We start from the raw sequence: 13154 nt of genomic DNA on the forward strand, positions 1-13154 counted from the left end.
CTGGCACATGGCTCCTCCTCCCTCCCAAGCTAGTCATGAGAAAGGACGAATGTGGAACAGCATGGAGTAGCATGCCTGGCCAGTGCTGGCTTGTGGGGAGGGGTTATGTGTACAGGAGGCACAGTCCTGGGCCTCTTCGCAGCTCGACATCCAATGAGTTTGTCGTCACCTCTGCATCCTTACCTAATCTGTTAATGTGGAGATGTTCACATGCTACAGAAGGGACATGGGGACATGTGTGGGTCTCGATGAGTCAAGCACTGCTTGGTGAACTAGGTACACAGCTGTACTTACTAAAGACAGTGGGTCCAGACCCCCAGCACTGGGCTGGTGCCATATTCAGTTGCTGGCACATCCTTCCACAGGAACATGACAGGCCCCATGGCACCTGGTTCCTAACCTGAGTAGGGATTGGCGTTCTTGGTTGCCAGGAGGTAGGGTGAGATGGGTCTTGCCATCTGGGCTGGGGGATCCTGCGGGCATGTCCTAGGACATGACGGCTCCCAGGGGGTCTGTACGCAAGCTCCTGCCCTTCATCCAGGAGTGGAACTTGCTGGAACAAGGGGCCAGCTGGGCTTCATTGGAAGGCTCTGACAAAGATTCTAGGCCCAGGCTCAGCTAGCCTTAGAAACTAGTGGGCTCCATTAACAAGGTGTTTGCTTGGCCTATGGGGCAGGATACAACCCTGGGGCTCCAGAACTGGTGGGATGGAACAAACCCTGCCTGCCTCAGTCCCACTGGGTAGGCCAGCCCACCTGCCTGGGAGAGGCCTGGGGCTGGGCCAGCGCACTGGGCCTAGGTCTGAACCCACACTACTGCAGGGCCTGCTGCTGCTCCACAAGGTTTCCCTACAAAATTAAGGTGTACTCTGTGGCGAATATTTTTGTCACCCATGAACATATAAGCCCTGTGCTATTGCTCATTTAGGAATAAACTATAAGGCAGACTGGTCTAGGGTGACAAGGAAATCTGGCCAGGACATCTGATGCCCACTTTACAAAAGAGAAAAGTGAGATGTGGGGTTGGATAAGACTCCTGTGGTCCTCAGAAAAGGCAGGGACAGGACTTCCCAGAGTTCTCAGCTTCAGCCAGTGCGGGACTCTACTAAGGCGAAAACTTAAGGTTTTGGAGTCACAGAAAGGACAGAGGACCCAGTCCTGGCTCTCCTCTGCACCTGACCTCATGGAGCCTTGGCTACACCTACTAGTTACTGTCTCTTAGTTGCTCAGCTGGAAAATGGGGCAATGATCCACTTGGTTATTGGTGAGGGACGGGAGGGGCTGAGTGAAGCATCAGCCTGAGGGTATCATAGGCAGGAGGCCTCCCCCCTTCCCAACCGCCCTCAAGATCAGGCTTGGCACAACCAGACAGCTTGGTGCTAGTCCCTGCCACCAAGTTCTGGCCAATCCCCTCTCTGACTGGCAGAGAGCAGAGGCCCAACACAGGTGGGATTTGTCCAAGGCTTCAATGAGGCACTGGAGAGGCTGGGATGAGAACCCCATGTCTACTATCTGTGAGCTCAAAGCTCTGCTGGGCAATGATGGGCAGGTTCTTGACCCTCTCTGGGCCTTCTATCCTACCAACTACAATTGGTCTGAAAGGGTAGTCTTGGGCAAAGGGTGGGCAGGGTGGACCAGGCTTGATGGCCCTAGGTCAGGGCCAGCAGCATCTGCTCAGCATGGAAGGGTGTGGCGAGGTGAGGCAAAGGGAGCCAGTGCTGTGGGCAAAGAGGCTGCAAGTTATTCTGTTTATTGGGTGGCCAGCCTCCGGGACAGGTTGCTCTGCTGCAAGCAGGAGTTAGGGGTAGGACGGAGGCTTGCCATGTTGGGGAAACAGGCACCTGGGGCTGGCACTGGCCCCAGGTGGGGTCACTGCTGCAGGGGTCCTGGCTGCTCCTCAGGGAGGGGCAGGTAATTGGGGTCCTCTTCAGGGGTGTCCAGTAGCAGCTTCCTGTGGGGAGGAGCCTAAGCTGAGCTGAGGACAGCACAGGTCCCCCAGGGAGTCGAGAGCTGTCTGAAGGAGATTAGGGACAGGGTTGTCACCTTCAGTACTCACAGGAAGCCCGGGGTCAGCAGCAGTCTCTTGCCTCCAGGCTGGTTGGGAAAGACATCCTCTAGGAAGTAGTAGATGTGTCCCACAGCAATCCCTGTGGGAGATCTGAGGACTGCTGAGGCCGCCCTCCCTCCATGGTCCAGAGCCCAGGGCCAGCACAGCCCATTCCAGGCCTCTGTGTGCAGCCCTGGAGGCCTAGCTAGACCCAGAAAAACCTCAGGCCTCAGAGAGCATGAGTGCCCAAAGTCCTGCACAGACTGCCAGCCCAGGATGGGGCTGGGGTTGGCCCTGAAGGACAGTGTTACAGGACACAGGACTTGGGGAGAGGAGGACCTGAGAACATCGGAGGAGTGGGAGCCATGGCTGAAATGCTGACCAACCCATCCCCTCCCTAATCGGGACTCACACTAGCATCAGCAGGTGAGGCCTGAAGATGTGAAGCCTGTAGGCCTGCTGGCTTGTTCAAGGGGCTATGGGGGGGGGGGGGCAAATGAGAGGTCCAGTGTAGGTAGGAGGGAGGGCTCTGGCAGAGCAGCCAGCTTGAGATGGGCGGGATGGGCTGGATGGACAGGCAGACTCACCCAGCAGGTCCACGAGGATTGAGTTGCCCAGCAGCAGTGAGAAGCCCATGAGTGCCCAGGGCAGGAATGGCGCCTGGAAGGTGAGGAGGCCGAAGAAGTTGACCCTCACCTGAGGGCTACGGCGGCTCCATACATACACCAGCATGGCTATGAGGGCCTGGCCCAGGAAGAACAGGCTGCCCAGGAGCCCCAGCAGCTGGGCCAGAGTCAAGGTGCTAGGAGGCCCTCCCCTGATGCAGGCCTCAGTCCTTACCCAGGGTCCCTCTGACTTGCTAAAGCCCTGCAATCTTCCTACTGGTTTCCCTACCCTCAGGGTGTGCCCTTCCCAATCTAAGACCACATTGTGCCCTTCAGGCCCCACGTGATCTGCCCAGCCTCCTACCACTGCCCATCCTTGCCCTAGTTTCTCCTGCTGCTGGCATTCAGGGCTTAGCCCCCAAGCGTCCCACCTGGCTCTCCTTCACATCATCCTGGGATATTTTTTTTGTACAAACCTGAAGATTTAGCTTTGGCACCTGGGGCTAAGCGCACAATGCACACTCAATACATCCTAAGCTAGAGTGAACCACTCTGTCCCTCCCCGGCCTAGGCACTTATGTCGTGCCCCAGGACCAACACAGGCTGGATGCAGAAGTGCCCTGGCTTGAGGTTCTGGAGCCTGGGTAGGATACAATCATAAGGACGCCCCCAAAGAGAAACATGAAGACGAAGTCCGCCGTGCGGCCGCGGAAAGAGCCCTCCTCCAGCATGCGGCAGTAGCGGAATCTGCAGCGTCCGTAAAGGAAATGCCACCGGGCAGGGTCTCAGTTTCCCGTCCCCAGCCGCCTTAGCCGGGCAGGCCCGCCCACTCCCCGCCCTGGGTCCATGCTGCACAGGATACACGAAGAGCATGTTGAAGAAGAAGCTGAATCCCAGGGGACCGAAGAAGAGGAAGTTGGTGAGGAGCCTCCAGACCTGCGAGGGGAGGCGGTCAGGCGCCGGGAGGACGGGGCTGGGACGTCAGGTGCAAGGGAGGGGCGACCTCACCTGGAACTTCCGGAACACGAGGTGCGGGTTGAAGTAGAGCTGGAAGGGGCTAAGGAGATCCAGCTGCTGCGGAGCCAGGGGAGCGTCAGGTGCTGCCCGCGGGATCCAACCGTGACACCCCCTCCCCAGGTTGTATCCATGGTTACCCGCCCCCCCCCCGTAGGCTTACCACAGCGGCTGTGGTGAGGACGCAGGCCGCGGTGTAAGCCCGCGTCACTGCCGGCACCTGCTGAAACTCGGCCGCCAGCCCCCGCCACGCCATTGAACCTTCTAAGGCACGCGTGGCCGAACTCCTGCGCGCTCTTTAACCCGCCTCCAAACCCCGTCTCCCGCCTTCGGCCAATCCGCGTGGGAGACACTTTGTGCCCCGGCCGGGGGGTGGGGCCTGGGGACAGATAACCAATAGGAGGAGGAAGCGGGAAGCTGGGGGCTGGATGGGGACGTGAGCTGGCAGAGACTTTGGGCCAATGAGCGGGCCCCACAGTTGAGCACGTGGCGGTTGTTGTGATGGTTGTGGCGGCGGCGCGGGAGAATGCGCAGCCAATGAGGAGCTGGTCGCTTCGCGGCAAGCTGCCCGAAAGACCAATAGAGGGGACCCACGGGGCCACTCTCGGGCCGGGGCTAAGATTACTCGTTAGTGGAGAAGAGATGCTCGGGGCACAGCCGTACTGGAAGGGGCGGGAACAAGGGTTGGGGCGGGGCGGGCCGATCTCAGAGTGTGGCTGTGTGGCTCTAGGGCACACATTGGGCTGCACAGCGACCTGGGCCCGTCCTCCTCACCTCTGAGAACCAGAGACAGTGCCACCTCACCCACAGCAAGGGAGGCGCTCTGCAGCATGTCCAAATCCCCCCGCCCGTCCAGGGCCTTGCTAGAACACGGCAGCTCCTGTGAGAGGTCTTCTTGGGGGCCCTCGGGAGGAGGGGCCAGGTTGGGGTTGCAGACCCCATGGGACACGAGGGTGTCAAGATGGGCTGGAGCAAGTGGACAGGCTGGAGAGGGCCTCATTATTTTGGTGGGAAAGAGAAACTCCATTTATTCATTCTAATGAAGAAAATCAACTGTTTATTGAGCATCTAATGGGGCCTACTATGTGACCCTCCACCCCCAACTTAGCAGGTTAGTGGAGAGTCTCTTCTGGCCTCACTGAGTTTGTGAAACACCTGCCAGGAAAAATCCAAGTGTGGTATTGGGGAAGAGGTCAGCCAAGTGATCTAAATGTGGGTATCATTCATCAGTAGATCAATGGCATTTGTAACCCTGGGCCTACAAATATGAGATGTCCAAGGGGCAAGGCTAGACTGAGAAAAGAGAGGCCAGGCCTGGGCAGAGAGAGAGGCAGACTCAGCTGGGAAGGCTGGGGGAGGCTGGGGTGTGGAGTGTAAGCAGGAGCCGAGCCAGGAAAGGGCTTCTGGAGCAAAGCAGTGAGAAGTCCCCAGAGACTGGGAAGGGACTATGGGCATGCAGTCATGCCAAGGTTCCCGGTGGCCAGGATAGTAACAGGCACGAGGGAAAGGAAGGTGGCTAGACCGATGTGCCTTTACCAACATGGGGACCTCAGCCTTAGACACAAGTGTAGAAAGTGAGGGGTGCTCTGGACAGGACCCCAAGGAGACTAGAATGGGGGAGAGCCAGCTGAGAAAGTTATCTCAGGTGGATCCTAAGAGAAAGAGGAACCACAAGGGCACTAAGAAAGGTCCCCTGGGACTTGGCTCAAGGAGCCCCTGCTCTGGAGGAGAGAGGAGGGAGGGAAAGGCTGGAAGCACTGAAGAGAATTGTGCATTTGGTTCAGGAGTGAGGGCAGAGCTGGCCAGGTACAGCAGGAATGGGACCAAGATGCTGAGAGGTTAAGTGATGGGAGCAGGCTCAGGGAGCCCCCATCAGCCAGCTCCATTTTCCAGCAAAGCAGGCCAAGGTCATGTTTGAGGTGGGCCGGACAGAGTAGATGCCATCAAGGTGGAGGCATGGCAGCAGGGCTGGGATCCAGGGCCTCAGACGCCAGGGCGGGCACCTGCCTGTCATGAAGGAGCCAGCAGGGGAGGTCGGGTTTCTTGTGTGCGTGGGGAAGGGGAGGTATTCCTGCCTCCAGGCACTTAGCAGGCGCTGGCTGGCCCTCCACTCAGGGTCAGGCTGGGGCTAACAGGAGGGGCTGTCATTGTCAACAGGGGCGTCTGTCTCTCCTTAGACTGGGCTGATAAGGCAGGCGCCCAGTTTGGGGGTGGAGAAACACATTCCTGGGAGGCTGGGAGCCCAGGGTACGGGCAGCCAGCTGGGCCAGACATCCAGGGAGCAACGGCTGGGTTCTATTGCAGATTCTCCCTTCTCAGAGCTTCGGGATAGCCTCAGATGGGGGAAACTGAGGCCCAGTAGGAGGCAGATCAGGGCCTGGGGTCCAATCCAGGCTTTTTCTGTCCCATCTCCAGGCCCAGGACAGGCAACTCTGGAGACACCAGGTCCTCTTCTCCTCCGACCCTCTGGCACCTTTAGACAGTTATTTATGGAGAGAAGCCCTGGGTACTGCATGTTCCCAGGGTCCTAGAGACGAAGACAGGCAGTGCGCTGCGGGCTAATTTAGTTATCTGTCCTAAGCCCTGCCTGCTGGGCCCACCTTCTCTCTCCGGTGCTGAGGGCTGTGACAGGAGGAGGGCCCGTGTTTCCCTGCCAAGGTGACAATGGGCCCTGCTCCCAAGATGTCTCTCTGGCCTTGCGAACCTGCCTGCTGCTGCAGAGCAAGGGGCCCCAGGATCCCCAGGTCTGGAGACACCTAGAGGACTCCTAAATGCCCTGTCCAGGTTTTCCCAGTGCCTATAGGCAGTACAGCATCCCCTGAGTACCCACCAAGCCTGCCTTCCTCCTCACTGGCCTCATACACTAGGAGAGACCCTCACCAGCCAGTAACTATCCAGAAACCTGGGACCATCCCTGCCCCCGTTCCAGCCCCACATAGAAGCTGATGCTCCTATGGAACTCTCCAGTCCTTTCCCTCTCCTCTAACACACCTCATGACCACCACCACCTCTTATTCAGGCCTCAGATGCTCACTTCTGGGACTGCCCCAGATACTTGGCTCACTTATTCTTTTTTCCTTCCTACCAGCCTAGATGTTCTGTTAAAAGAAGAGAGCAAGGGAGGGTGGTGGAAATGCCCCCTACTCCAGGAAGCCCTCCCTGAAGGGACCAGAGCCCACATATCTTCTCTTAGGACCCCATACACTTAATTTAAAAATATATATATATTTTTTGTTGCTCCTCACCTGAGGATATTTTTTCCATTGCTTTTCAGAGAGAGAGTGGAAGGGAGGGAGAGGGAGAGGAAGAGGGAGAGGGAAACATTGATGTGAGAGAGACACATCGATTGGTTGCCTGACTGGGGTGGGGAAAACCTGCAACCCAGGTATGTGCCCTTGACTGAGAATCAAACCCATGACCTTTTGGTCCGTGGACTGATGCTCTAACCACTGAGCAAAGCCAGCCAGGGCTTTAAATGTTTTTTATTCCAAAGGCAACACACGCCTGTGATAACAAACCAGAAGAATCGGAAACAAGGTATTTTTGTGTGCATGTTGGAGAGAGCTGCATTTTCCTTTTGACAACACATGCTACCCCTTGCTGGCCCTGAGTATCCTCTGTCCAGAGCCTTTCCTCAGCTCTGTGCCCACTTCCTTCCAGCTCATGGACCCCCAAAAACCCAGTGGGTGGGCCTATACTGCAGCTTCAGCCAGCCCCTCCCAGGAGCAGCTGTGTCCCTGTTGGCCCTTCCTGTCTAGGTCATGGGGTATTTTTAGCGCCTCCGGAACCCACTCGGCAGCAGCTGCTCATGGCCGGAGTGCAAGAATAACAAACTATCCAGGTGGGCTGTGTCAGGCCTGGGTAGCAGAGTGAGCAACCTGGGCCTGGCTTTCTGAGCCTGGTAGGAATTAGTGGGTCTCTGAGTGGGATGGGCAGGAAGGAGGCAGAGGCTGAGTAGGCATTAGCCAGACCCAACAGGGGAATAGCCTGTGCAAAGGTCCTGAGGTGGCATGGAGGGATAGGAAAGGCAGGGGCAAAGAGAAGGAGCTCTGTGGGATGTGACACTGGAAAGGGCTGGGACCAGGTCAAACAGGGCCATGCAGGCTGTGGTCTCTGTCCCAAGGGCAGTGGGGAGCCACAGGAGAGTTTTCAGCATGGTGGTGCGGTTGCTATCAGATGACTGCTCTTTGGAAGAAGGGGACAAGAGTGTAAGCCCTGGTCAGAGTGGAGGAGGATGGCTGTGGCCTGCAGTGGCAGGCATGTGACAGAGAGGGAGTGAATGGGTCAAGGAGGTCGAAGCCACAGACCTTAGCGCTTGGCAGAGGGCTGAGACATGGGAGAGGGCCCGGTTGGGAGGGAGACCACTCATTGGTTTGGGACAGGCCAAGTTTGGGGTGCTATGGGGATATGACCTCCTCAGGAAAGTCCTCTCTGGCCACCCCAGCCCAGTCCTTCCACCTCTTTGCCCTCTGTGGCTCTTGTCATGCCCACAGAAGCTCTGTGCCATGTTCTCTCTACCCCTGGTGTCCGCTGCAGTGCTGGGCACAGGCAGGCCTCAGACCTCAACTCCAGGGTTGGATCTGCAGCCTTGGGCTGGTGGTAGGCCCTGGCCACGCCCCATCCCCCTCCAGTGAACTGGGCCAGTTGGAAGAGTTCGTCTATAAAGTTTCCTCTAACTTGAAGGCTGTACTCTGGTCTACGGTGGGGACATTTGGAATTTCTGGGCAGGGGTCCCTTCCTGTGACAGTCATGGCTGGCCTCTCCCTCCAAGGCCACTCTGCTGTGAATGAGCAAATGCCTGTGAGCGAGATGCACCAGGGAAGGACTTTCTCCCAAGCCTGTGTCCTCACCTGCCTCCTCCTGATCCTGAGTTCTCACTTGCCTGTGGTCAGGAACACCCACGGAAGCCTGAAGGACATGGGAGGGAGGCAATGGGGCTCTCGGGTCCTGCAGGAGCTCTTCCTCTGGCCAGGGCGACTCAGACTCTCACACTAAACAGGGAGATGAGCTTGACTGGTGAATGGTTCCAAGGACAAAGAACCACAGGCCCTCTGAGGGGCTGCCAGGCAGGAGGGCTCTTGACAAAGACAGTGGTGGAATGGAAAGAGGAGAGGGCATGCTAGGCAGGGAGAATGGCTTGAGCAAAGGTGCAGAGGCAGGAATGAACTCTTGTCCCATGGGTGAAGAAGGGCCACTGTGGAGTGGGGGTGCTCAGACCCAGTCCCTACGGTGGTAACAGCTGCACAGTGACCTCTCACCAGACTCTTCACCACAGGTTTTACTAACCTTACGTAAGCCTCACCAACCTTACAAAGTAGGTTACTATTACAAATGAGGAAACAAGTTCAGAGAGGTTAAGTAACAAACTTGAGGACACACAGCTAGAGAGATACCAAGACACCAGTGTGCCAACCCCTGCTTTGCCATCATGAGTGGTGATGGAAGGGGGTCAGTGCCTGTTTGGTTCCACCCCAAAGATTTGCCAGGTGTCCCAGCCACAGGGGACTGGCTACTTTGGTGTCCTCCCCTCTCCTCTTTCAGAGGCCCTGCTGGGAGGGGCCTCCCTCTACCATGGAATGCAGGCATCAGTGCTTCAGACTCTGGCCTAACCACCACTCACCCCCCCACTCTTCCCCTCCAGATGTGGGTGCAGCTGTATTTTTAGAACAGTCAACCACGAGGACATTCTTTCCTTCTAATTAAGATGACTTCAAGTCTCCTATCCGCAATCAGCCCCATTGTTCAGTCCTCAAATATCAAAGGGTGGTCAGGAGGGGCTGCCTCAGCTGGTTGTAGGTTGGGTTTCTTTCTTTGTTTTGAATCATTAAGTTGGAAATGTGACCCAGAACTGGAGTAAATGCCAACTCTGAGGTGGGGGGAGGGCAAAGCAGGATTTTGAATGGAACCTGCAGGACCTGCCCCAGGGCCTTGCCCTCTGCACCTCTGCCTGGACTGAGGATGTCCAGCTAGGCTGCAGCACCCCCATGTTCACCCGCCAAGGGTAGGTTCTATCTGGGGATCAAGAGAGGGCCTGTGCCTGCCCTCAGGATACCCAGTGATGGGAGGGTCAACAGACACACAGGGGGCTGAGGGCACAGTGCCTTCGATGTGGGCAGGCTATGATGTCCTCATTTTACAGCTGAGTAAATGGAGGCTCAGAGAGAGGACGTACCTGATAGAAGTGCAAGAGCCTCTTTGGTGTCGGCTGCACCCAGGCTGCTGAGCGTGGTGGTAGCTCACTGCCCACTCTGGCAGCCTGGTGCCCAAAGTCAGCAGGCCTCCTGACCTCCACCACGAAGCTGCCTTGGGAGGATGCTAGTGTGGGACAAAGATGCCAGTGCAAGTGGGAATAAGACTGCAAGGAGGGGCCTTTGAGCAGCATTGAGCAGCCTTCCACATGCAGCAACAGGCTCTAGCACTTGCTACAAACCACAGCTGACAGATGAGCAAGCTGAGGCTCTGAGAGGTAGGGAGGCAGCCGAGTGGCTCAGCCTACTGGTGGTCACGAGCTAGGTACCCCAGTGATGGACCAGCCTGCTGCTGGGCTGAGCCAGGGGCCTTGAGGTCCAGCTGAGCCCTGAATGTAGGGGGAAGGCGCCTACCCAGGCCCCTGTCCCACCCCTCGCGGAGCAGGGGGGAGGCACACAGCGTGGCAGAGGCATGGTGGGTCTGGACGCCAGGCCTCCCAGCCCATCTGGCGCCTAACCGGCTGACTGCGCCGGACGGAGGAAGTGAAAGCACCCTGAGGCGGGTGGAGCGGAGACACCTGAGCGCGGGGTCACGGGTCAGAACTCGGGTGCCCAAGGGCTGTGGGGGCAGCCCTCCAGGGAAGTCTCACTGCACCTGGGGCAGCCCTGGTACGGGGCTCTTTGTTCTCCTGACACTCCCGAGGCGGCGGCGCTCGGCGGTACGGAATCCCTCAGAGCCCGGGCTTTGTCGCCCCCTCGCGGCCGGAGTCGGTCTTGGTGGCGTCGAGCAAATTAGAGGGAGAAGCCAGAGGGGGCGCAGCCTGGGAGCAGCTGAATGGGATCCGCGAGGGTCTGAAGACCGAGTCCCTGGACGCCTCTCTCTCCAGCCCGGGGAACAGCAGATGCATTTCTTGGGACGGGCCGGGTCGGGGAGGTGGCCCCGCCACTCTGGGCGTGTAGGGAGCAGAAGAGCCGGCTGGCCTGGGGGTGGAGGGTGGGGGGTGGGGAGGGGGCGGACAGACCCGGTGGGAGTCAGGGCCAGGCGCTTTGCTATATTGTTTTTTTAGTGTGAGCCGCGCTTCCTGTTGAGTGCCAGGGGCAGACCCCTGCCGCTCTGGGCCTCAGTTTCCCCATCTGCAGAGTGAGAGGCCTTAGCATGTAGGAAGGAGCGTGGGGTGTGGACTCTCACAGCGAGGGAGGGGTGTCACCACCCAGGATTGGCCATGCGCCATGCAGTCTCCGAGCAGCTGGTAGCAGGTCATCCCTCCCTTAACCTGCACCTCCACCTTCTCACCCGGGAAACCGCGACTTGGTGAGAATCAAACGCCACGCCAGAAGCCCAGGGCTGGTTCCGCACCTTCCCAACTGCTGTGTGGCTTGGCTGCGCTGTTGGGGCTAGGCAGGCTTCGGTCCTCACCTGCAGGGTATGCCTGCTGCACTTGGAGATCTGAGAAAGACCAGCTCCAACTCCCAGCAGGGTTGTTGGGCAGGTTGACTAGAGCCCATCCTTGACCTTGTGGAGTCTCAGGGACTTCTCTGTAAGGAAGGCTGAAGACACCCACTTGTGGGTTGAGAGAATTAACAGTGGGTCCACAAATACAACCATCACTCTCACATCCTCAAGGTTAATATTTGTGGAAGAGAAACCTCGAGCTTCCTGACTTGATAATAATTAACAGGCAACCCATGCACCAGGGGCCCTGATCCAGCAAGGTGTCCAGGCGGAATTTCAGGGAGCACCAAGGAAGAAGGGAGGGTAAGCTGGTATGTTCATAGCAGTGATCCTGAGTGGGGTACATACAGCCTGGTAGGGTCCTGGACTCAGAATGTTAAACCCAGTTCTGAATTTGGTATTTATCATCCCATGCACACCCTCAAGTTTTTACTACATATGTATATATTCCTACCCAATATAAGACATAAGGCTTGGTTTGGTATATTTCCAAACTTAATATAAAGGCTTCATAGTCTATGAAATTTTCTGCATTTTTAGTCACACAGTATTATGGTTTACCTGTGTTGGTATGGTTCCTCTACTTCATTGCTTTTCACCAATGAGCAGCCTTGGAATGTATACCACAGTTTATGTCTCCATTTTCCTGACTATTGACATTTGGGTTGTTAACAGTTTTCTGGTCGAAACAACGCTGCATTTGTGAACAGGAGTTCCTGAGCATGGGATTAGGAGTTTCTCTAAGGCAAACTCAGGAAGGCACTTTGGGAATTGCTGGGCTGTCAGGTATTAGCAGCTTCAGTTCACTAGACATGCCCCAGTTGCTCCTGAGTTGCTGCACCAATTACTTTCAGCAACCATGAGAGTGTCCCAGCTGATTCTTACCGCCTTGGTATCTCGGGAATTAAACTGCCAGCCTGTTGAGTGTGAACCAATACACTGTTGCTGATTCAGTTTGCATTTCCTGATTGCTAATAATGGGTGAGCAGCTTTTTATTCATTGTTTTTTGTTTGTCTGCCAATTCAGTTTCCTCTTCTGTAAATCCCCAGTTCATAGCCTTTGCTCATTTTCTTTTCTTTATTGATATGTAGGAATTCTTTATGTACTCTGACTACAAATACTTTGGGGATCATATGCTTATGAACACCTTCTCCTAGTTGGTAGCTTTTGTCTCTCTCTCTAACTGATTTTAGAGAGAGGGGAAGGGAGAGGGAGAGAGAGAGAAACCCCGACCAGGCGAGTGAACCACAACCTGACTGGAATGGGACCCGAAACCCTTTGTTGCATGGATGACACTCCAAGCAACCATACCAGCTAGGACACTAGTTGGTAGTTTTTAGCTTCACCTTTTTATGGTGTTTTTTTAACATATAGTGTTAATTTTAGCAATTTTAAATCTTCATGCGAAATCTATGTGGCTTATCCTTATTTATTCTGAAGTTATAAAAGTATTCTTTATTTTCTTCTAAAATGTTTAAAGTTTGCTTTTTGTAGTAGGTTTGTGTACACCTGGAATACTTTTTTTTGTGTGAAGTGAGGCAGAGATCCATTCGCGCCCCCCCTCCCCCATAGATAATTGTCCCACCACCAGTTATTAGCACATTGCTTCTCTACTAATTTTTGAGGGGGAAAAACACAATAGTTGTTTCAAAAAAAATAAATCTACCTAAATAAAATATTAGCAATTGAAACCAACCATGTGTTAATAGCAACAATTACGACATTATGAGCTAGTTGTATTTAACCCAAGAATTCAAGGATAGAGTTTCTAATGAGAAACTCTACAGATGTAATTGTGCTCACAGAGAAAACATGATCATCTCAATAGATGCAGAAAAAGCATGCAA

At 55.6% G+C, this 13154-nt stretch overlaps 1 protein-coding gene across 1 annotated transcript; it reads right to left on the reverse strand.

Moving 5' to 3' along the window:
- Nucleotides 1–1739: 1739 nt before the first annotated feature.
- On the reverse strand, nucleotides 1740–3962 carry DERL3 (derlin 3). The gene is made up of 7 exons (XM_016204309.2): nucleotides 3829–3962; nucleotides 3660–3725; nucleotides 3514–3587; nucleotides 3305–3398; nucleotides 2634–2829; nucleotides 2056–2146; nucleotides 1740–1950 (listed from the first exon to the last, which is right to left on the reverse strand). The coding sequence occupies exons 1-7, from the start codon at nucleotides 3919–3921 to the stop codon at nucleotides 1869–1871; spliced, it is 696 nt and encodes a 231-aa protein (XP_016059795.1). The 5' UTR covers nucleotides 3922–3962; the 3' UTR covers nucleotides 1740–1868.
- Between the last annotated feature and the right edge of the window lie 9192 nt (nucleotides 3963–13154).

Source organism: Miniopterus natalensis, chromosome 20 (genome assembly GCF_054644295.1).
Source record: "Miniopterus natalensis isolate mMinNat1 chromosome 20, mMinNat1.hap1, whole genome shotgun sequence".
NCBI lineage: Eukaryota > Metazoa > Chordata > Mammalia > Chiroptera > Miniopteridae > Miniopterus > Miniopterus natalensis.

What these genes read in the sequence shown, in the direction of transcription:
- DERL3 (XM_016204309.2), bottom strand. Translation starts at nt 3,921, where the DNA reads ATGGCGTGGCGGGGGCTGGCGGCCGAGTTTCAGCAGGTGCCGGCAGTG. An exon ending in TCCTCACCACAGCCGCTGTG is followed by an intron (nt 3,726 to 3,828) that starts GTAAGCCTACGG and finishes CTGGCTCCGCAG; the next exon opens with CAGCTGGATCTCCTTAGCCC. An exon ending in TCGTGTTCCGGAAGTTCCAG is followed by an intron (nt 3,588 to 3,659) that starts GTGAGGTCGCCC and finishes CTCCCCTCGCAG; the next exon opens with GTCTGGAGGCTCCTCACCAA.